At 49.8% G+C, this 20,857-nt stretch overlaps 2 protein-coding genes across 2 annotated transcripts; one reads left to right on the forward strand and one right to left on the reverse strand.

The window, feature by feature from the left end:
- Positions 1 to 1,921: 1,921 nt before the first annotated feature.
- Positions 1,922 to 8,515, forward strand: GTPBP2 (GTP binding protein 2). The gene is made up of 11 exons (XM_009874781.1): positions 1,922 to 1,942; positions 2,594 to 2,778; positions 3,075 to 3,183; positions 3,722 to 3,919; positions 4,197 to 4,371; positions 5,009 to 5,228; positions 5,672 to 5,807; positions 6,618 to 6,676; positions 7,181 to 7,352; positions 7,631 to 7,795; positions 8,226 to 8,515. Exons 2-11 carry the CDS (start codon positions 2,645 to 2,647, stop codon positions 8,421 to 8,423), a joined length of 1,566 nt encoding a protein of 521 aa, XP_009873083.1. The 5' UTR covers positions 1,922 to 1,942; positions 2,594 to 2,644; the 3' UTR covers positions 8,424 to 8,515.
- Positions 8,516 to 12,280: 3,765 nt separating this feature from the next.
- POLH (polymerase (DNA directed), eta) lies at positions 12,281 to 20,853 on the reverse strand (the record flags this gene model as incomplete). Its single annotated transcript, XM_009874783.1, has 7 exons — positions 12,281 to 13,136; positions 13,977 to 14,140; positions 14,787 to 14,852; positions 15,530 to 15,653; positions 16,268 to 16,387; positions 17,462 to 17,565; positions 20,725 to 20,853. Coding segments are annotated over 7 exons (1,563 nt in total), but the record flags the coding sequence as incomplete, so codon positions are not given.
- Positions 20,854 to 20,857: the final 4 nt, after the last annotated feature.

The raw sequence follows: 20,857 nt of genomic DNA on the forward strand, positions 1-20,857 counted from the left end.
ACCCCGCCCATTAGTGGTGTCTCGCTGCCCGGCGTCCGTCCGCGGGTGCTGTGCCGTCAGGGAACTGAACAACTTCGGAAATAAAAAGCTTCGCTCAACTCATAGTCCCGAGCATCTCGTCCACATCGCTCCCTGAGAGCCAGTCTGGTGGGTGTTAGGCGCTTGCCAGCTGCCAAACTCATAGACATCGCTCAGCAGGTTCTAGTAACTCCCTTCCCGGCTAATTTGGCGACTGTTTTCTTACGTGGAGGTGCAGATGGTCCTGGCAGAGTGTGAGGCACTCGCCTCTTGCAGCAGGAAGAAATGACATTGGTAGTAAGTGAGTGTGTTGGTTAGTTCAGGCAGTCGGCATGGCACTGATAGGACTGTTGCTGTGGGGAGCGTTACGTTGCCCCAGAGTCAATTGCTTGGCTCCTCTCAGTGAGCCTTCTGTGAAATATATGAGAGCCTGTGCTGGGAGGGAGCAATTCCTCCACAAGGCAGGGCTGTGACTCTTGGCAAGAAGGGAAAACAACACTTTGCTGCTGTTAGATCTTCTCCGCAGTCAGGCTTGTCCCCTGCAGCCGCATTTTAGTTTTTGTTCCTTTCAGTTGGAGGCTGGGCAGCCCCCTGTCGTTTCAGCACAGCTTGCTCTCCCTGGCTACCCTTTACGGTGTGTGGCCCAGCAAGTCGAGGCTTGTTGCTTTTCTAGTCTCAGCTGCCGTGAAAGAGACCCACTCCCTTATTTAGACGATAGTGCAATATGTGAATGTGTTTTCTTAGGGCCGAAAAGTTGGTAGGTGGTAAGACAGAAAAACTTTCTGCAAGTACCCTTTCTTCGCTGCGTAGCTCTGCTGCTCAGGAGCTGAGCTGACAGTTCAGAACTTCCTCCTGTTGGCGTCCTGCCACCATAAGCACCGCTGTGGTTAGGAGCTGGGCTAGAAGGCAAGGAGAGGGCTGTTGCCTCTCTTGACATGCAAATCTGTGTCCAGAGGAGGAGGAAGCATTTAGTGTTGGCAGCCCTATTTAGTTTGCCAGAGCACTTGGCTTCCTGAAGGCATCAGCCCATTCTCAGCAATCTTTAGATCGAATCAGTGGGAAAATTATTTCCATGTTGGCTATGTGTTCTGTTTGGAAATCTGGAGCCTGTTGTGGTTGGAGTGAGCTTGATGAGTACGCCGATCTTTCTGTGGCAGCCCAGGCTGGCAACAGCCCTTCCTGAGAAAATTCTTCTGAGCACATTGAGTACAGACAATCCTGATCAGGTCTGGTTGTCTAGAACCAGTGGCAGTGGCCAGCATGCTGTGCTGCAAAGAAGTCAGTGGCTTCCTTATGTCTGCAGTGCTGCTCTCTTGCAGAGAGAAGATAGCAAGGACAGGGAAAGGAGTCAGTGAAAAACTAATCGAGTAGTAGAAAAACTAACTGAGAGTGTCAGTGTGCAGGAGAGGAGGCAGCGACTGTTGTTCCCAGTCCCCTGTTCCAATGCGCATTGGATGGATGGAAGCTGCTGGACAGAGTGGGAGTGGGATGCTGTGAGTGGCATTGTGGGTCATGGATGCATGAAGGGGAAGAGTTTTAATCATCTGCTGGCATGTTTGAAACTGGAACTCTCTCTGTAACCATTAGACTGGCCCTATTCTTTACTGGCAATAAAAAATTCCCCTCAAAATAGTATTACCCACTGTGTCCCTCTCTAGTTTTGTCCTCTGGTTTTCATGATGTGGGATGCAAACAGCAGAAACAAACCTAAAGTAAGTTCTAGTTGAATGCAGGAATGAATGGCAGAAGAGGCTGTGACCCAACAGTATGTTTCTGCCACTTTCCCTCTTTCTGAAACTGTCAGCATGAGCTGGAGAGTATCTGGGCAGCTGATGCCTATAGAAGTCCCTGCTGGCATAGCATCTAACTTTTCTGTCTTGTTTCATTCTCTGACCAGGCTGAAGATGGGAACATCGAGTACAAGGTGAGCCTTTTGAGGTCTTCGTCCCAGAGCATTATTTTGCAGTGAGTAACTTTACCAAAGACAGCGTATGGAGCACATGTCCAAGGAAGGGACAGAAAAGTGGACACTGTACTATCTGAACTATCCATTCAGACTGAACTATCACTGAACTATTAGTCATCGGTGTCTCTCCGTGCCTAGCAATACACAGTATGCCGAGCTAGAAGAGTTTGAACTCAGTATTCATTTTTGAGAATTTGTTTAAGAACATAAGACCCACTATTCTTCCTGAAATCTTCTTTTTAAGAGAGAGAGCTGCAGGTGTCCCCGATAACAGTTTGTCACATTTTTGTGGCTGTTTTGCCATTTGCACTTACTTGGCTCCTGTGTCACAGATAGGTCCCACAGTCCTGTCTTTACCCCACAGCAGGCAGGGTACAGATCCCTTTGGCAAGATGCAGAAAAGTTCTTCTAGCATATATATGTGCACCTGTGTGAAACCTTTTCTCACCTGTTGTATGGCTTCTGTGGAGATGCTGACATGGGCTGTGTTTTCTAGAGATGGGTCAGAGTTGGGGGCATTGCTTCATGATGTTGAGTTAGGGAGTTGCTGGCTTGAGCAAATGGGATTCCCTCTGCATCCAGACTGTAATTACTCCCTCTGTTAAACAGCTAAAGCTAGTGAATCCCTCGCAATATCGCTTTGAGCACCTGGTGACACAGATGAAGTGGCGACTACAGGAAGGCCGAGGTGAGGCCGTCTATCAGATCGGTGTGGAGGACAACGGCCTGCTGGTGGGCCTCTCAGAGGAGGAGATGCGTGCCTCGCTCAAGACCCTGCGCCGTATGGCAGAGAAGTATGTGTTCCCTTTCATCTACAAGACTTGGAGGCAGAAACAGCTTCCAGCAGTAGAGAGGCTTAGCCCCAGGAGTCGGCTGAGGAGCCTGTGGCTCCATTCTACAAAGCCTCTGTATGGCTGAAAGGCCCTCATCATGAGGCTCTGGAAATATTAGGGCAGTTATATTGTTATATCGGCTGGAAGCTTAAGGCTTCTTCTCCAGCTTTCATGCCAGTTTGCCAGCTGTGATCCTAGAGGTGTGAGAGCTGCTGAGTACAAGCGTGTCTCACTTTGTCCTTTTGTGCTCGTGGCAGGGTTGGCGCTGACATTACAGTGCTGCGGGAAAGGGAGGTCGATTATGACAGCGACGTTCCAAGGAAGATAACGGAGGTGCTTGTCCGAAAGGTGCCTGACAACCAGCAGGTAAGGACCTGCGATTTGGCCATTCTCTCCTCCTGAGGACTTAGAGGCTTCACACAAGCAGCTTCCTTTTGGGATGGGAGCCCAAACCCTAGAGGCACTTTGTCATAGATTGGCCCAGAGCAGATGCTTTAAAGAGCTGCCAGAGGGAGGCTTAATTACAATGCTTTTCATCTCAAAGATTGTGGTTAAGGCAGATACCAGTAGGGGAGATTGCCCGGATCAGTGGTGAGAAATTATTTCACTTCTAGGCAACAGTTCTGATGCAGGCCAGTGTGCAAACAAGAGGTTCTGCTGCAGCAAATGGCCTTTTTTGTGATACCAAAGCCTGATGTGTCAGACCACAACTCTAGAGAGTGTATCACAACTCCTGGGCAGTGGTTTGCTGCAAGCAAGAGCAGAATCTGAGCAAGATTACACTGCACCGTGTCCATCGTGGAAGGAAACTCTCTGAGGTGTATCTTCACTGCCATGTAGTGTTCATGCACACCCAGCACAGCAGCAGTTAAGTTTCATATTTTCTCTGTTGTTCTTCCTGTAGTTCTTAGACCTGCGAGTAGCTGTGCTGGGGAATGTGGACTCAGGGAAGTCAACCCTGCTGGGTGTCCTAACACAAGGAGAGCTGGACAACGGGCGGGGCAGAGCACGCCTCAACCTCTTTCGGCATCTCCATGAAATCCAGTCAGGAAGAACATCAAGCATCAGCTTTGAGATCCTCGGCTTCAACAGCAAAGGAGAGGTGAGAGAGTGAGCTGCCAAACTCAGAAAGCTGGAGGACTGCCCTCCTGTTAAAACTGTGAGTGGGACATGAGGAAAGAGGTGGCACTGCTCTGTCTCCTGTAGCTCTGTGTCCCTTAACCTGAGTGCTACTTGTCCGTTTGCAACAGACGTTGGTTCTTTCATCCGTGGTGAATGATCTATTTTCACTAATTAGGAGGTCAAAGGGGATAGATAAGAGCTGGGTTTTCTTCACTTGCCCACTGGGGCTTCTCTCACTGAGTCTTTATGTTCCTCAGGTGGTAAATTACAGTGACTCCCGAACAGCAGAAGAGATCTGTGAGAGTTCTTCCAAAATGATCACTTTCATTGACCTTGCTGGCCACCACAAGTATCTGAAAACAACCATCTTTGGCCTCACCAGCTACTGCCCAGACTTTGCAATGCTGGTGGTTAGTGCCAACACCGGCATTGGTGAGTGTTGCCCTGCCTGCCTGGATTGACAGCAGTGTGTGAAGAGAAATGGAAAATGAGGGGATTAGGCCTTTGTTAGCTAGGAACAGCTGGCAGAAAAAAATATTAGTCTGGAAGCCTACTCTGATTTCTTCTAAGCCAGTGCCTATGAGTGCCTGGGAGGGGAGCAGAGCTGGGATCTTCTTACCAGCTGTATACTGCATTCAGCTGTACCCTGGACAGAGAAGCTTTGGAATTTGAGGCTGTGTTTGCAAGCAGAAAAATAAAAATAACAACTTTGAAGTATTCTTAGGGGTGCTGAATCCTGAAGCCTTGTAAAAAGGCAGCTGGAGTTCTCCCACATCTTTCCTTGATGTTTTTGTGGCTGTTTTCTGGCAAACACTAGCCCAAGAATGAAAACTACTGCATCTTTCTGAAGCAAACAAATCAGTCACAAACATTAATGGTGGTGTTTATTTTTCTGGACTTGTGTTTGGTTTTGTTTAAAATAATAATTTTGCATTTCCATTGCCTGATGAACTAAGCAGGGTGAAACCCCTAGAGTGGGTCTGTAGGAGAGCCAGGAGACATAGCTGTCACGTAAGAAAGCAGCAATGATGACTACTACTGCACCTGTATTCTCACTTATCTCCTGCAGCTGGCACAACGCGAGAACACTTGGGCTTGGCCATGGCCCTTAAGGTCCCCTTCTTCATTGTCATCAGCAAAGTTGACTTGTGTTCTAAAGCCACCGTGGAACGGACAGTGAAGCAGCTGGAGCGAATCCTGAAGCAGCCAGGCTGCAACAAGCTCCCCTTGCTCGTGAACTCAGATGACGATGCTGTTACAGCAGCGCAGCAGTTTGCACAGTCTCCCAAGTAAGGGGCTGTTCCTTCCCTCTACTCGCTGCAGGCAATTCAGACTGGGCTGCTGTGCGGAGCCAGGGAAGGGTGACCACAGGGGAAACAACTATATCTTGAACATCTTGGCCTTTTGTCAAGTTTCCTACCTTTACATTCTCCATGAAAGCATTTTCCCCTCTCAGGACTTTTTCTAGGCTCTGGGAGCATCAGATGCCTGAGACTGCACTGGAGCTACTTCTCCGTGACAGAAGTGTGGGTTGGCAGGGGACTGGTGCCTCAACCAACCACTGAGGCAGAGGTTACTGCAGAGTTGTACCTAGCCTATGTGCCCTCCTCCTCCAACCATTTATCACTGTAGTCTCTGTCCTCTTGCTGGACTCAATAGATTCAAAATCCCAACCACCTTTTGCACCTGCACTCTGCCTTTCTGCTTATTCCTGTCTATTTGTGTCTGACAGCATCACCCCAATCTTCACACTGTCCAGTGTTTCTGGGGAGAACCTGGATCTCTTAAAAGTCTTCCTCAACATCCTCCCTCCACTGACCAACAGTAAAGAGCAGGAAGAACTAATGCAGCAACTCACAGAGTTTCAGGTGCGTAAGGGTGGTTTGTTTTCAGTGTCTGCACTCATTTCTGTGACATGTGACAAACATATAGGGGATCTGGACAACATGGGGAGAGATCACAGAATCACAGAATTGTTGAGGCTGGAAAAGACCTCTGAGATCATCAAGCCCAGCCTATGACCCAACACCATCACATCGCACAGACCGTGGCACTAAGTGCCACATCCAGCCTCTCCTTAAACACCTCCAGGGATGGTGACTCCACCACTTCCCTGGGCAGTGCATCCCAGTGCCTGAGCACCCTCTCCGTGAGGAAGTGCTTCCTGAGATCCAACCTAAACCTCCCTTGATGCAGTTTCAGGCCGTGCTCTCTTGTTCTGTCACTGGTTGCCTGGGAGAAGAGCCTGACCCCCACCTGACTACAACCTCCCTTCAGGTAGTTGTAGAGAGTGGTGAGGTCCTGCCTGAGTCTCCTCCAGGCTAAACACCCCCAGCTCCCTCGGCCTCTCCTCATAAGACTTTCCCTCTAAATGTGGTGAACTCCTGGACTATTGGGAGACATTAAAATATAGGACCCAGTCCTTGAAAAAGCCTGCTAGGCTGGTCTCTGTCCTAACCAAGGATGCCTATCTCAGGGATAAAATTGTTTCTCAGATTGTCACTTAAAAGGCAGAGGTTCCTCCAATGGGAAGGTAGCTCATGGGAGCTCATGACTGTGTCTGATGACCAGCAGAGAGCTCACCTCACTCCAAGGTGCAAGGGGCAGGCACTTTGTTCTCATTCTGGAGTGCTATTTTGCAGCTGTCTGAACAGCTTATTCTTGTTCCCTTGCTTCAGGTCGATGAAATTTATACTGTGCCAGAGGTGGGGACTGTTGTGGGAGGAACTCTGTCGAGGTAAGTGAGACCAGGCAGACAAGACTGGGTGTGAATGGTTGCTGGAGTTCCCACAAGGTTAGAGCATCCGCTGCAGATGGAAGCAGTGCGAGGCTCCATCCTGACTGCTGCCGGATGACCGAGCCAAGTGAGGGTAAAGCCCTACAGGGTGTTGGGTGGTGCCATGAGCAGACTGTTGGCCATGTAGTGGCAAGCAGAGAGTCTGCTCTAAACTTGCTGGATTAGGAACATGACTTGTAGCTTGCAGATTCTCCAGCAGACATGATGTGGCATGGCAGAGCACTGGAGACGGAATGGCCCCTGTCTGAGGGATACTTGGTCTTTTTAGGAGTGACAGTGTGGCTTTTGCTCTTACTGTAGGCAATCTCTGATAGCTGGTCCCAGGTAAGCGTCCAAGGACACTTGCCTCCTGGGCCCCATGGAGTTTGTGTAGGTTGATCCTGGAGGGTGAAATTACTTCCTTGTCTCCTGACAAACTCTGTCCTGCTTTTCTACCCTGGGCAGCGGGATCTGCCGAGAAGGGGAGAACCTGGTGGTTGGTCCCACTGATGACGGGAAGTTCCTCCGGCTGAAAGTGTGCAGTATCCAACGCAACCGCTCTGCCTGCCGTGTGCTGCGGGCTGGGCAGGCAGCCACGCTGGCCCTTGGATCCTTTGACCGCTCCCTGCTGCGTAAGGTGAGTCCTCCTTTTGCCAGGTTCCTCATTGGTCCAGTGAGTGGGACTGAAGGGTTCCCTGCAGATCCCCCACTTGTAGCATGGGAACAAAATAGAGATGTGTGCAGGAAACTTGCTGGAAGGGAATGAAATGACCAGGGTATGAAATGGAATGAGTACAGGGCTGAGAATGGGATGCAAGCCCAAGTCCCAAAGTAGAGAAGTGTTTGGGGTTTGGGGGGTTGTTCAGAAACAAGAGGACTGCCCGTAAGTGGTCTGAGCTTTGGGTTTTTGTGCAGGGTATGGTTATGGTGAGCCCAGAAATGAACCCCACCATCTGCTCAGTGTTTGAAGCTGAGATCGTGCTGTTGTTCCATGCCACGACTTTCCGGAAAGGGTTTCAGGTGACAGTGCACGTGGGGAATGTGCGACAGACTGCTATTGTAGAGAAGATACATGGAAAGGTAAGCATGCAAGGAAAGGGGAGAAAGATAAACCTCCCTTTGGGGCTTATTGGGATTCCACCATGCGTTCCCGTAAACCTGGGGGCTACTGGTGTCTTGAGTAGCTCTGTCCTTTCCTAAGAGCACACTCCATCTCTTTATCCTTGCTATTTCGTTGATTTTCTTCCCAACACGTTAAAGAATTCCCTCCTCATAAAAACAAGCCACATGACTTGTGGCTTGTTAGAGCAAGACTGAGAAGGGAAGCAAACTCTCCATTCTCCAGACCTTGTGTCTTCCTGTCTCCCCTTACACATATAATAATGGGAAGGGCTCAAGCCATACAGTCTAAGGGAGGCAACCTGCTCATTTGCCTCATCTTACCATCCACATGCACCTCTCTTGCATTAGTATTGAAGATGGGTCTAAGCTCTCCCCTTTTTATCTTCAGGACAAGCTGCGGACAGGAGAGAAGGCAGTTGTCCGTTTCAGGTTCATCAAGCATCCTGAATACTTGAAGATTGGAGCCAAACTGCTTTTCCGTGAAGGAGTCACCAAAGGCATTGGGCATGTCACTGACCTCCAAGCCATCACTGCCAAAGAAAATGGCCTGGAGGAGTCCCTGGGGCCTGGACAGCTGAGCTTCTGACTACCACTAGGTCAGAGAGATCTCCACTCACCAGCAACCAGGGAGAAGGATGGAAGCTCTTGTGGCTCTCTGAGTGGTGCCTGGAGCTGCTGCTGTCCCATTCTGGCACGGATGTCCTTCCTTCGCATTTTAGGATGGAGCCTGGGAGAGTTTCTTGCATTCAGTGCCATACGTGGGGCAAGTTAAGCACGTTCTACACATCGCCTGCAGCTTTCGTTACTCTGCCCTCCTTCAGAATAGATCAGAGGCAACTGCAGACCTGGGCAGGCAAGTTCTGGCTTTGTTTATTGTTTGGAAATTATTGGTTGGGAGGAGCAGAACCCTTGAAGACTAGCAGTGAAGGGATGTTTTTCCGTCTCTGACACAAGATCTGGTCCCATTTCTGCACTCTGAGCACTCAGTTGGTAACAGTCTTCTCCTGAGTCATCCCTCTGGGCAGGGGATGGAAGAGGCCCTGCTACCCACAGCAGGGGCTTGGTTGAACCTCTCAAAATGCGTTCAGGACACTTTTTAACCGTTTTAACTTTGGTTGGCTTTAATCTGCTGTGTGTCCATTTGTGTGTTGGTTTTGCATTACACCAATCTTGAGTGTCTTACTGTTGGACAAGCATCCTGTTCCCCACTCACATGTACACACTGCTTCAGCATCCCAGTTGCTGATTCCTGGGAAGCCGTGGCTGCTCCGTGCAGCGCAGCCTCCCAACGTAATGGCGTGAAGGCAGAGTTTGCAGCTGGGCAGGAGGCCGTTCTGTGGAGCAGAGCATGGCCAGGGCCTGTGCTGGTGAGTGCAGGTTGTTCCCATGGTTGTTTGGCCACAGCTGTCACCTGCACGTTGGCAGCAGTGGTTTGCAGTGGGCTCCCTGGTGTGGTTGTTCTGGGGCCTAGCCCAGCTTGCTCCTCACATGCTTGCCTTAATGTATGAGGAGGACAGGCTGTGTGACTAACACAGAACCATGTGACTTCTGTTGTTTTGATGTGATTGGACAGTGGAATGATTTTGTTTCTGTTTCTCCTCGAGGAAGACTTCTTTTTCTTGCCACTGGAGTTTGTTATGAAGAGGAGCGCTGGCATTGCCAGCAAAGAGTCTCTGCACAAAGAGTGGAGCCCGTTTGTCTCCCACCCACTTGTCATGCAGCTCCCCTGTGTGACTGTTACTCCAGGCCGCTCGCAGCAGGGGCTGTAGAGCTGTACATAGGCTTTTGGTTTTGTTGTTGACTGTTAGACCAAATGTGTCAGCTGAGAGCAACAGGCCTTCAGCCAGCCCTGTTGCATGGCGTGGTGGCCTGCCAGCCCTGACTGAAGAGAAAGGCAAGGGCTTGCAATAGCACTTGGACACCCAAACAGCCGTTCCACCACGAGTTAGTTCTGCTTCTGGGCTGCTGGCACAGGCAGTGCCTGTGGGGCTGAGCAGTCCACACTCCAAAGGCCCAAAGCGGGCATGGGGTGCTGTGACCTTTTCTGAAACAGCGAATGGCTGGTCTCACTTCATCCCTGCCACCTATGGCATGACTGTTCTTGGTGCCATGCTCTTCATAATTGCTGTTTTGTTGTCTTGAATTTTTCTAGTGCTGGGGGTTGTCCCTGTTTCCTCAAGCATCTATATATAAATGTACAGAATAAAGATGTTTTATTGAGCTTCCTGGCTGAGTTGTACAATGAGCAAGGGTGGAGCTGGGCTCTTGCCCCGCTGCCCTTGCAGCTGGGTCACGGTTGAAGGTGGCTGCCCCTCACCCCTTCCTAAGCTTCCTGTTCCTGCATTCAGCCCTATAAATACCATCCTGTGGTGTGGAAGGAATGCACGCCCGCTGCTGTTTACAACCATGCTCTCCCAGGCTTATCTGAGCATGCCTGGGTGTGCAGCCTGGGGTGACAGGCAGCCACGTCACAGCACTTCAGGCTGTTGTGGGCGGAACAGTCTGTGGCAAGTACTTCCTTGCAGCCACAAATTCCCCCAGAGCCTAATTAAAGGGATGCTTTTTAGGGCACACATCTAACTGGTGGTTTGTTTTTAAAATAGCTTTGACCTTATCAAGGGGTTTGCAACTGTCGTCTCTCCATGAGAACAGGTAGTTGGGACAAGCACAGGCAGAAGGGCTTCCCTGTGGAGGTGACTTGTGTCATGGAAAGGATTTGCCCGTTGTCAACTTGTTTTTGTGTCAAGTGGCGGCATCCGCAGAGTCCAGTCTTGCCAGACGCTTAGGAAATGAGACGTGCCACTGTCACAGGAGCGTGAGGCAACCCTGCCAGACTGGTTGCTGTTTCTCTTCACATGAGGACTTTGGAAAATTTGTCACTTTGCAACGTGAGGGCTGTCATTAATGGGAGTGACTCCCTAATTCCTTTCCTTTGCTGATTACCAGCAGAGCTGCACGCACGAAAATGAGGTTCTTGTGCTTCCTGAAGTCTGACACTAACTGCTGTCAAGTGTTAGACTCTCACTGACAGCAGTGCAGCAGCTTCCCAGCACAGGCTGTCTGCTGGAAGGAGAGCAGTTCAACAGCTGCAAGTAGGATGGTGGAGTTCAGAAGAGAAGGAGAAACAGCACATGCAAACACAGCTGCACTTTGCATCATTATCTGCTGCCTGAAAGCCTCTCTCCCTGTGCTCAGGGAGGGGAAGCCAGCAGCTGATGAAACTCTCTGCAACCTGTGTTTCCAAACCCCACCCAGTGCTGCCTTGACGTGGCACATTCCTCCCCCCTGCACCAAGAATGGAGTTCAAATTATTGGCAGCAGCACTTCTGGAAGAGGCTGCTGGGCTCCAAGCAGCTCATTGTCTAGATGTGTAGGCGAGCACATCTCTTGCCCTGGAGCCAGTCTCACCCTCTCAGTGCCTGCTCGTCCACCCCACGATATTCTGCTTTGTTGGCTCTGTTACAATTTGTGGAGTGGTGGGACAGCCACTCTGACGTGAACTACAGCCCAGAGCTCAACAAGTAATTTGGCAGAGGAGATACCTGTCATCAAGTTGTGTGTAGAGTGACACAGAGTCTGGGAAGGAGGAAGAAAATGTGGTTATACACTCTCTGCCATGGAGGAAAGCTTTTACAGAGAGCTCTGTGACTGGCAGGTTTTCCATCCCTTCCATGAGACTGTAGCAGTGGCCTGTTTAAGTGTCAATACCAATTACCAGGAATCAGTGCTCAGATTTCAAAAAGCCTAACAAAAATTGTGCTGGTGCAGCAGCTTCAGCTTCTTCAGCTCTTAGTTGACAGGAGCAGTCTTTCTCCTGCACTCCTGAGCTGGTGATAAGCGTCATGCATTGGACTGCTACAGAGAGGGAATTGCCAGACCATTTATAACAGTAATCTGGGGGGAGGGGGAGATAAAAAAAAAACAACTATGTCTTCCATGTGGAGAAGGAAGGAGGAAGCACGAAACTAAACTACCACATATGTTATACAGTAAGGGTGAGGCTTACAACTGCAGCCCAGTGAGAATCGCTATGATGAGAAGGCTTCATGCTAAGTGACTGGATAGAGGTTCAAGCCTAGGCTTGGCTGGAGATTTCTGGGGATAAGCCATTGTGCTTACATTGCCTGCATTTACAGTAGGAACAGAAAGGTGTGGGAACAGAATTCCTGAGCAGCGACACTCTGGAAATACCCATGACAGGAGGTGTAGGTGAGAGTACAGTGCAGCTTCTCGTAGCACCAAGCAGACAGAGGCAAGCTAGTTGTCACCAGTTAAACTGGGCACATCTAGCATGGTATGCAATTCACGAGTTCCAGTTCCTCTTGGCTTAGAGATAATTTATTAGACTCTTCTGCATTAAAACATGACAGGCAGTATAAAAACTTTTGTATTTAAAAACATCATTTCTTTAAAAACACCATGTATCTAAAAACTCCAAGGGAGTTATGGAGATAAGCGCTTAAAGAAAAAATCTAAAGTTCTTGTCACACCTTCTCTGGGTCGTTTTGCACTAGATCCTGCTGGAGGTTTGGGCTTGTTCTTTGCCTTGGCAAGAGGGGACTTGGAAGCTGCAGCCTTTGGGCTGGGAGCTGTTGCTGCAACTGTGGGAGCACTGGGCTCCAGGAAGGAGCTTTGCAGCTCCAGAGCAAAGTGGTAGTCCATGTGCTCTGGGAACTCCCACATCAGCACGTGCTGGCCGCACTTCTCACAGCGCTGCTGGTCCCCTGGCGAGGCAGGAGGGAGTGGGGCAAGCTCAGGAGAGGGTGGCAAATTCTGCTCGTTTCCCTCTACAGCTGGCTCTAATTTCAGAAAGGTCCTGGGTGGAGTCAGGGGCTTTTGTGTAGCATCAGACAGCGACTTCTCACAGGGAAGCCTCTTGTAAGGAGAAGTAGGGCTGCCATCTCTGGGATGTTGCTTCACAGGGGACTCCAGGTCACGCTGCACAGAGGCAAGTCCATCGTCTTCTCTCTCTTGGAGCTCTGGGGAGCCAGGCACAGGTGACTCTGCTGTGGTAGCAGCAGGCCCACTGGTTGCTGCCACCACCTGTGACTGCTGCCTTTCTGCTGCCTTCTGGAAGAATGACTCAATAGCATTAGCTGGCTTCTGCCTAAGCTCTTTGCTGGGGCTCCTAAAGAACTTTACCCTGGGCCTCTTCGTAGATGTGGTGTTTTGGCTGGTGGTAGCAGTGCCATCAGGCTGGGTATCACTCGTCAGGAAGGTGGCAATGCCTGCAGAGAGGAGCGTGGCAGGCTCTGAGAACTTGTTGGCCGATAGAAGCACTGATATGAGTGGTGGAGACCTGCAAAGGACAGACCAACATCAGCTTGGACACCAGCCTGGGAAGCAAGAAGTCTTTTGAGGTAAAACTTTAAGCAACATAAAATGTTCATAGGCAGGGGACAGGAGAACTGCAGTCCAGGTATGTGGCAAGGGGTGGGAGAGATGTTCCTCTGAAAAAATGTTAGTATTGCTACCTCCAGAAGAGATTCTCACAGACATAGCAGGCTGCGTTGGGCAGAGCAGAAAACCTCTCCCCAGAACAGCATTTCTTGAAGGAAATGGCACTAGAGCGGGGGCAGCCAGCTGCCAGCCTGTGCTTCAGTCCACTGCAAGCCTGAGCTGCTGCGAGACCCCCAGGCAAGGTGAGAGGGTCTCAAGGGAGCAGCAGCCTTCCTGGAGCCCAACAGGCAGGACCTTCTTGCCTTAATTATGCCTCAGGCCTCACTGCAGAGCAGGAGGAAGGAAGGAAGTCATGCTGAATATGGGAGCTCTGCACCTTAGTTTTCCTTCTCGCCCCAACGGCCTCCTCCCAAAAAGCACCTTCGTCCTTAGGAGAGACAAGCAAGGCCTAGCTAGCTTCTCTAGCCTGGCAGGGCTCCAGCTGGACACCTCCCTGCCAGAAGCAATCATCTGCTCCAAGTACAGAAGTCGGAAGTGCTTCGCCAGATGCGGGGCTAGGAAGAGGCCAGGCTCTCCCAGCTGCCCTACCACTAACAAGTGGAGGTCGCCACACTCCCCGTGTGCTGGGGATCACTTTTCCTGCCAGCTGGCGTAACATTCTTCCTTTCTGTCAGGTCCCTGGCTCATCCTGCACCTCCCACAGCAGAGCAACCCCCGACAGGGACGTGAACACACTCACCAGGCGGCCTGGTGAGTCCCAGCTTCGTTGCAGTTTTGGATGAGGGCAAAGGCGTCGTTGCACATCTTTTGGGCATCATAGCGGGACAGAGCGCAAAAGCGCGACACCCGAGTGTCTCCCTGCATGCGGATGACCACCATCAGCTGCTTGGCCACTCGGTGGTTCTGCAGAGAGAAGAGGCAGCTGTGTTTCAAGCGACACCTGCTGGAAAGAGCAGGAGAGAAAGGCCGAGAACACCGTCTCGCTGCTCAGCTTCCACCCAGCTACCACCTTCCGATGATGCCGTGTGACTGATAGCAGCTTGTCCTGATCTCTGAGGGATTAGATACAGAGCTGTGCCACACAGAACAGTAAGCAGTTACTCCTTGCTTTCCTTCAAAGGCAGCTGTGCACCTTCTCCTGCTCCCCCTGCAGCAATGAAGCTGACAGATTAGTCTCGCCCTGGCCTGCAGTCTGCCATCTGGATTTGAGCGTATTGCTTCCTCTCACAGCCCACAGCACAAGCAGAGCTGCATCAGCAAAGACCTTGCAAGGGAGCAGCAGCTTTCATGTCCCTGCATCCTAAAGCATGGGACAAGGACCATCCTTAGTCCTGCAGTGTTCTGGGGCAAAACCATCCTTCTCAGCCGTGCTCCTGCACGTCTCTCTGCTTGAGGCACCTCAGCACACAGGCACACAGCTGAGGGCAAGCAGAGTTCCTCCCCTGCCACCCACCACCCTCGGCCTCCTGCAAACAGCTCATGGTGCAGACGTGACATGAGGCTTCCTGAAGGCCGGTGGGGAGAACGCTGTCCCTGTGCCTCTCCTTACCTGGCTCCTGTCCTTGATCAGTCTGGACTCCAGCTCCAAGGCCAGCTGCAGGAGCCAGTGCTGTACCTGGACAAAACAGCATAACAGATAGGTTGGGCCTCTGCTCACAGTGCTGCCACCAGGCCAGCGCAACACTCCGCACACGGGGCAATGCTGGAACAGAATCAGACTGGAATGGACACACACTATCACAAGGCCCCAGATGTGGAGTACTCCTGCAGCAATCAGCCCACGTGAGGATTCAACACTGGGGGCAGGGCACTACAGATACATTTAAGTCCTGCAGCATTACTACTAGACTCTGCCAAGTAATCTGGGTCCTCTGCCCTGGATCTCTCTTTGCATCTCCCTATAGCCCTGTGGGAACCTCTCCACAGCTAATAGGTAAGGTAGATCCTCTCTCTTTCTTTGGGCTAGTCACCCTCTTTCTAGCAACCAAGCTCTTGAACCTTGACACTACTAATACCTTTTTAACAGCACAGGCCCACAGTTTGGCTTGTGGAAATTACAACAAGGCTGGACCTCTTTGTGCAGGAGTTCATCAATGCGTTTCTGTCAAAAGAGGATTTCTGTCACAACTGTCAATTTCTGTCAAACCACCTCCTCCCACTAAGCCCCAAGGCTGCATTTCAGGGCACTGTGACACAGAAAAGCAGCAGTTTTGCAAACTAGTTTCAGCTTTAGTGTTCTCATCTTCTCCAGTGGGAAGGCCGAGCCTTGTGCTAGGTGTAGGCTTCTCCTACCTCCTTCTGCGTGGCCAGAGCTGTCCTCCCAGGAAAGTTCTTGCTGCACCCAATGGACTGGGGCAAGTATCGGTTTTTCACGGGTTCATCTTCAATTCCTCTGCACAAGTCATAGAGCCAGGAACTGAAAGCCACAGAGGAAGCATGAGGTGAAGGCAGCCACAGACAGGCAGGCATCACTGGGCAGCAAGTCAGCCTTCTGCTGAGCTACGCTTTCAGCTCTGTGCAGGCTGTGACGCTGCCTCTCATCCCCAGCTCTGCAGTTGCAGCCGCAGCTGAACAGGCAGCCTTCCTTCAGGCCACAACTGCCTGACAGCACAACTCCGCCACCGCTTCCTCTGAAGCGGCAACAGTTCACCAGTCTGCAGGGCACCCCAACCACTGCTCTAGGCCCAGAAATGATGTTTCAGGCTCCAGTTCAGCCTTGTAATTTCCTCTGTAATAAAACTGCCAGGCTGGCCTGCTTCCCAGCCTGCAGGGAGCTCTTCCACAGCTTGACCGCATCCTGTAGAGGAAGGCAGAGGAGCTGGCTGACAGGCAAAACATTATCCAGAGGATGGTGCCTGGAAGCAGGCAAGACTGGAAACCTGTTTGTGGGCCTGCCAGACCAATGCTTCTCAAAGATGTCATGAAGAGTTTTACCTTCCAACCTTTCTAATCACAGCAGAACAACCTGTGACCAGAAGGAAGCCTCAGTTCCTCCCAAGAGCCAAGTTGTGGTGAGTGGTTTATCATTACCCAGTTTTGTCTCCAAAGTGAGTCTGGAGCTCTGTCTCACTGAACTGTGTCAGCTGCCCCATGTACTCTATTCCCAGGATGTCTGTGATGGCAGTGCCAAGCTTGCCTCCCAGGTTACGGCTACAGCAGAGAAAGAAAGAAAAATAGAAAGCACAAATGAAGCATCATCTGGAGACTATGCCAAGTCATCTTGCAGCAGCTGTCCCTAGATGAGGACAGCTATAAGCAGTCAGGAACTAGCAGGACAAAAGGAAACACTTGGTACACAACAGCTTTTCTTCTCATAGCAGAAGGACACATAGGAGTTGGAAGTGGGAACTGCTCCTTGGCTCACAGTTTCAGTGCTTCTCCCTCAGCTCTGCCTTCAAAATGTGATCCCAAACCATGCTCTGAAGAATGCCCCACACACTTCCTGCTTCCTCCTACACAGACAGGACCTTTCCCCACACTCCCACCTCTCCATCCTCAGTGAGACACAAAAGGCAGAGAGCAGCCACGCAGGTCTGGAGAGCAAGACCAGGGATTCCTTCCTCTGGAGCAGCGGTCCTGATAACTCTTCCCTGCAGCAGAAAAAGTACTTGTGCACTGTATGAATGCTGAAGACCAAACCGCATCTGCTCTCTGGGAGCACAGCTCTGTCACTCACACTGAAGCACAGCTATGGCCTCCTTGCTCACATTTGCTCCTAGCTTACACCTGTGCGCCCCAGCCGTTATCCTGAGCACAGTTCTGCCCAGGGAAAGGCTGCCTGCAGGATGCTCGTGGGCTCTTCAAGTATGGTCCCTTCACTGGCAGTGCTGCAGCTCCCAAGCATGCTCCTCCCGAACTGCAGCTCACAGACGCGAGGGATTACTGGCAGGATTTCCACACTGTTTGCCACTAGCACTCATGAGCAGTTACTGTGGAGATGAAAGCCTTTGTTGGCTGCTATCAATTACCATAAAATTGTTCTCTGTTGAGGTGGCCAAGGAACAGTTTCCTACCCCCAAGTCACTTTAGTTCTGCTCACACAAGCAATGATGACAAACCAACAGAAGCAAGTACCATGACAATGAAGACAAACAGGGCGCTCTTCCTGATAAAAGCTTGGATTGCAGAAGCACAGCACCAGCATTTCCAATACATGCTCTTGCCACAGAGCAGCTCAGCCTAAGCCTCATGCTGCATGAAAGCAGGCAGCTCCCCAGTACTTACATATTGCTGATGGGCAGTTGGCTGAAGAGCTGTGGGACAAATCGCGAAGATACCAGCGTCTGGCGGTTGGGCTTGTTTAACCCACAGGCCAGTTTTGCCAGTGTCTGTAACACAGGAGAGGGAGGAAACACTGTTATTACAAACTTTGCACTGACTTGGCTGTGACTCTACCTAACAACTTGTGCAGTATCACCTCTAAGAGTTGCCTTTGGAATAGCTGCTAGGAAGGATGTGCAGGTTGCACCGTTGCTTGCTCCCCTAGTAGTACCCTGGCATGCACTGGCTGGGTGCTCTGAAAGCACTGCTGCTTCCAAGACTTCCAGCTCTGCAAAGGGCTGGACTCCCGCTCCACACAGCTTAGGGAATCTGGGTCTATCACCTGTTCTGGCTGGCTTAGTTTTCCATCAGGCGAGCATGCTAGAGCTTTCAGAGCATCCCCATAATCCTTCTCCGGGCTATTTTCTCTCACAATATCTTGTTCCTTCATCTTCTGTGTTTGTCTTGATTTTTTCAATGTCAGTATTTTAACTGTCTCTCTGCGAGGTCGACAGCAACATAATGCTGCAAAAGCAAATCTGCAAAATACAAAATTTCTAGCCTGGAAGGGATGTTCACTAGCCTATCTGCTCTACAGCTCCTCCTCCCGCTCTAAATCTACTACAGGATCAGGAATACGCAAACCACCTTGAATTAAGTTTAGCCAAGCATTTGGGATTTTTTTTAATAAGTCTCATAACTTCCTCTTTCACTGCTTGACCACACGTCCTGTAACTAAGCAAAATTTATTTCCTGCCTATTGAGCTATGACATTTGTTAACAGCCTCTTCTACAGATTTATCTACATTCTCCCTCTTCTCTAGACAAAGATCCCTTCAACTTTTCATATCCAGTCATTTTCCAGATGTTCAGCTCTTCTTGTTTCACTTCCAAGCTTACCCACAGTGTTCATAAAGTGCTGCAAGCTGGACCAGCTACCAAGACTTCATGGGGAGAAACAATTTACTTTTTCTGACACCTTCACTAATCTGCACATGCTGAAGCAGGCTTTGCCATTTCCACAAGAGCACTTGTATGACTGACTCATTCTGCGGCTTATCCACAATAACTCCAGGCTCCTTCCTGATTTACTGTGAATTAACCAAAAGCCTGCCGGTTGCTTTTTTTCCTACTAACCACAAAAACAGACGGTGAGGAGCATAAAAAGCACTGCTTGGTGACTTCAGACTGTTTCTGGGCTTTTCCAAGCCCAGAATTTTCAGCTCTAATTTCATCTCCCAGAACTCTCACACCCTGAACTCCATCTGTACCTAGCATCACCTGTATTTCCACAGCTGTTCCCTCTCCATAGGCTTCAGTGAAAATATTGGCTCTTGGCAGACCTCAGACGGAACCCACTCTAAACATCCCAGTTCAAGTATACTCGCTGAACCAAATCATTATGGAAAACAGTATTTTCTTCAGCTAGATGCAAGTCTTTCAGATAACCTCAGTTGTGTTGTGTTTCGCTCATGTGTCACCATCAGCTTATGTGACTCAGGGTGAGGTACGTTTGAAACCTTAAGGTCAACACCTCACATCTGCAGTTTCCCCTGTAAGTTAGGCCATTTATGCTGTCAAAGAGGGCACATAAACAAGTTCGGCACCAGCGGTTCTTGATAAATCCATGCATCCTCCAGATGCTTCCAAAGACCTCATTCAATTATTTGGTTTCATTTATGAGACGAGTTCCTGGCATACTCTAACAAATTAGCTCACTAGGAAGAAAAACCCCTCAGGAGAGTTTTCCTTAGAAAAAACAGGAGCTTAAAGCAGGTAACCTCCACCCTGAGTTTTAGGCAACAGCACCTGTAGCCAAAGAATAGTTTTTATTGACAAATAATCCCAGCAACTTGGAGGAAGAAGAATACCAGTTTGGGGCATGCTTAGCCAGCTGCTGAGAGCAGCCACAGGAGCACTTGGTGCATGACAGCAGCTGCAGACACAAACAAGTCTTTGATGCTGCAGCTATAAAAGGTTTCCTGCTGTGTGAGATGCAGGGTGGTTTACTGATCGCACCTAGCACTCATTTTAATTCTTTGCAGAAAAGGTTTGCAACTACAGAGGTAAGCTGGCTGTGGAAGTATGTTCTGCACAGCCACCTGTAGGTTCTGGTAATCTCTGCATTGTGCTTGCTGGTATGGATATAAAACTCTTCAGGGACAGCACAGTATATCATTATTTCCTTAGTCCCTTAAAGAAAATAATAAATCAATCAATCAATCAGTCAATCCAGTAATAGAAAATGGAAGCTGGGATAAGCTCCTAGGGATTGCAGGGATGTTCTCTGTTATTCTTGATTAAAGAGAACAGAAAGGCAAACTGAACATCCCTTCCACTTGGAAATTTCTATACCGGTGATCTTGCTCAGCTAGCTCATTCCTGCCTCACAGTCTGCTCTAGTTTCAAGGTGAGCTGGTGCAGAACTAGCTCCAGTACCTGTGTACAGCTGATAATAGTTACAGTTGTTTCTGCAGCAGTCTAAGATGAAGTTTATCTTCCTTAAGTTCCAAAGCATCCATTTAGTCCTAATTATTTTCTTATTTTTGTACTCAGAACTTTTTTTAAGTCATAACCATACAGATAAGCCCCTTTTACAAAGAACAAAACTACTGCTAGGTGCTCTCAGTACACCACCCTGCTGACCAAAGTCCGTTTGTTTCTGCAGCTGCTGTCATGCACCAAGTGCTCCGGTGGCTGCTCTCAGCAGCTAGCCGAGCATCACCCAAAGCGCGGCCAGCACCTGTAAAGATTGAGTGACCAGAAAAAGGAAAAGCAACCTGACTCACCTCAGTGCCCCAAACTGGTATTCTCCTTCCTCCAAGTCTCTCAGAACTTGCATCAGTAAAAACTATTTCCTGGCTACAGCCACTGTTGCCTAAAAATCAATGTGGAGGTTTCTTTAAGATCTATTTTTTCCTCAAGAAAACTCTTCTGGAAGACTTAAAACCATTTTCCTCCTAGTGAGCTAACTCGTTAGGGTACACCAGGAATCCAGGCAGTAAATTAACCAAGTGCTGACTGCATAGGCCACATCTCTTGGAAAAAAAAGTCTCCTCGCCTTCCAATCTGTCCTATAACTTCCCTCAAGGTGTGCTCCCACATGGCTGCATTCTCCACTCAGCTCATGTTCTATAGGAGGCTTGGCAGAGTCTATAGGAAAGCGTCTAAAGCACGTTCTGACTCTGCTACTCAGAAGGAATCAGGCTGATGCGTTACACACATACCTTATTGTGTGAAATCCCAGCTGAACACCGGAATCCGGTGGCTGCTTCTACAGCCACCCTAATTTCTTCCACAATTACTGCACCCATGGTCAGCTGCAGGTCAGGACAATCAAGGTTATCAAAAGACAGTGAC

This window comes from Apaloderma vittatum, unplaced genomic scaffold (assembly GCF_000703405.1).
Source record: "Apaloderma vittatum isolate BGI_N311 unplaced genomic scaffold, ASM70340v1 scaffold17028, whole genome shotgun sequence".
NCBI classification, from domain to species: Eukaryota; Metazoa; Chordata; class Aves; order Trogoniformes; family Trogonidae; genus Apaloderma; species Apaloderma vittatum.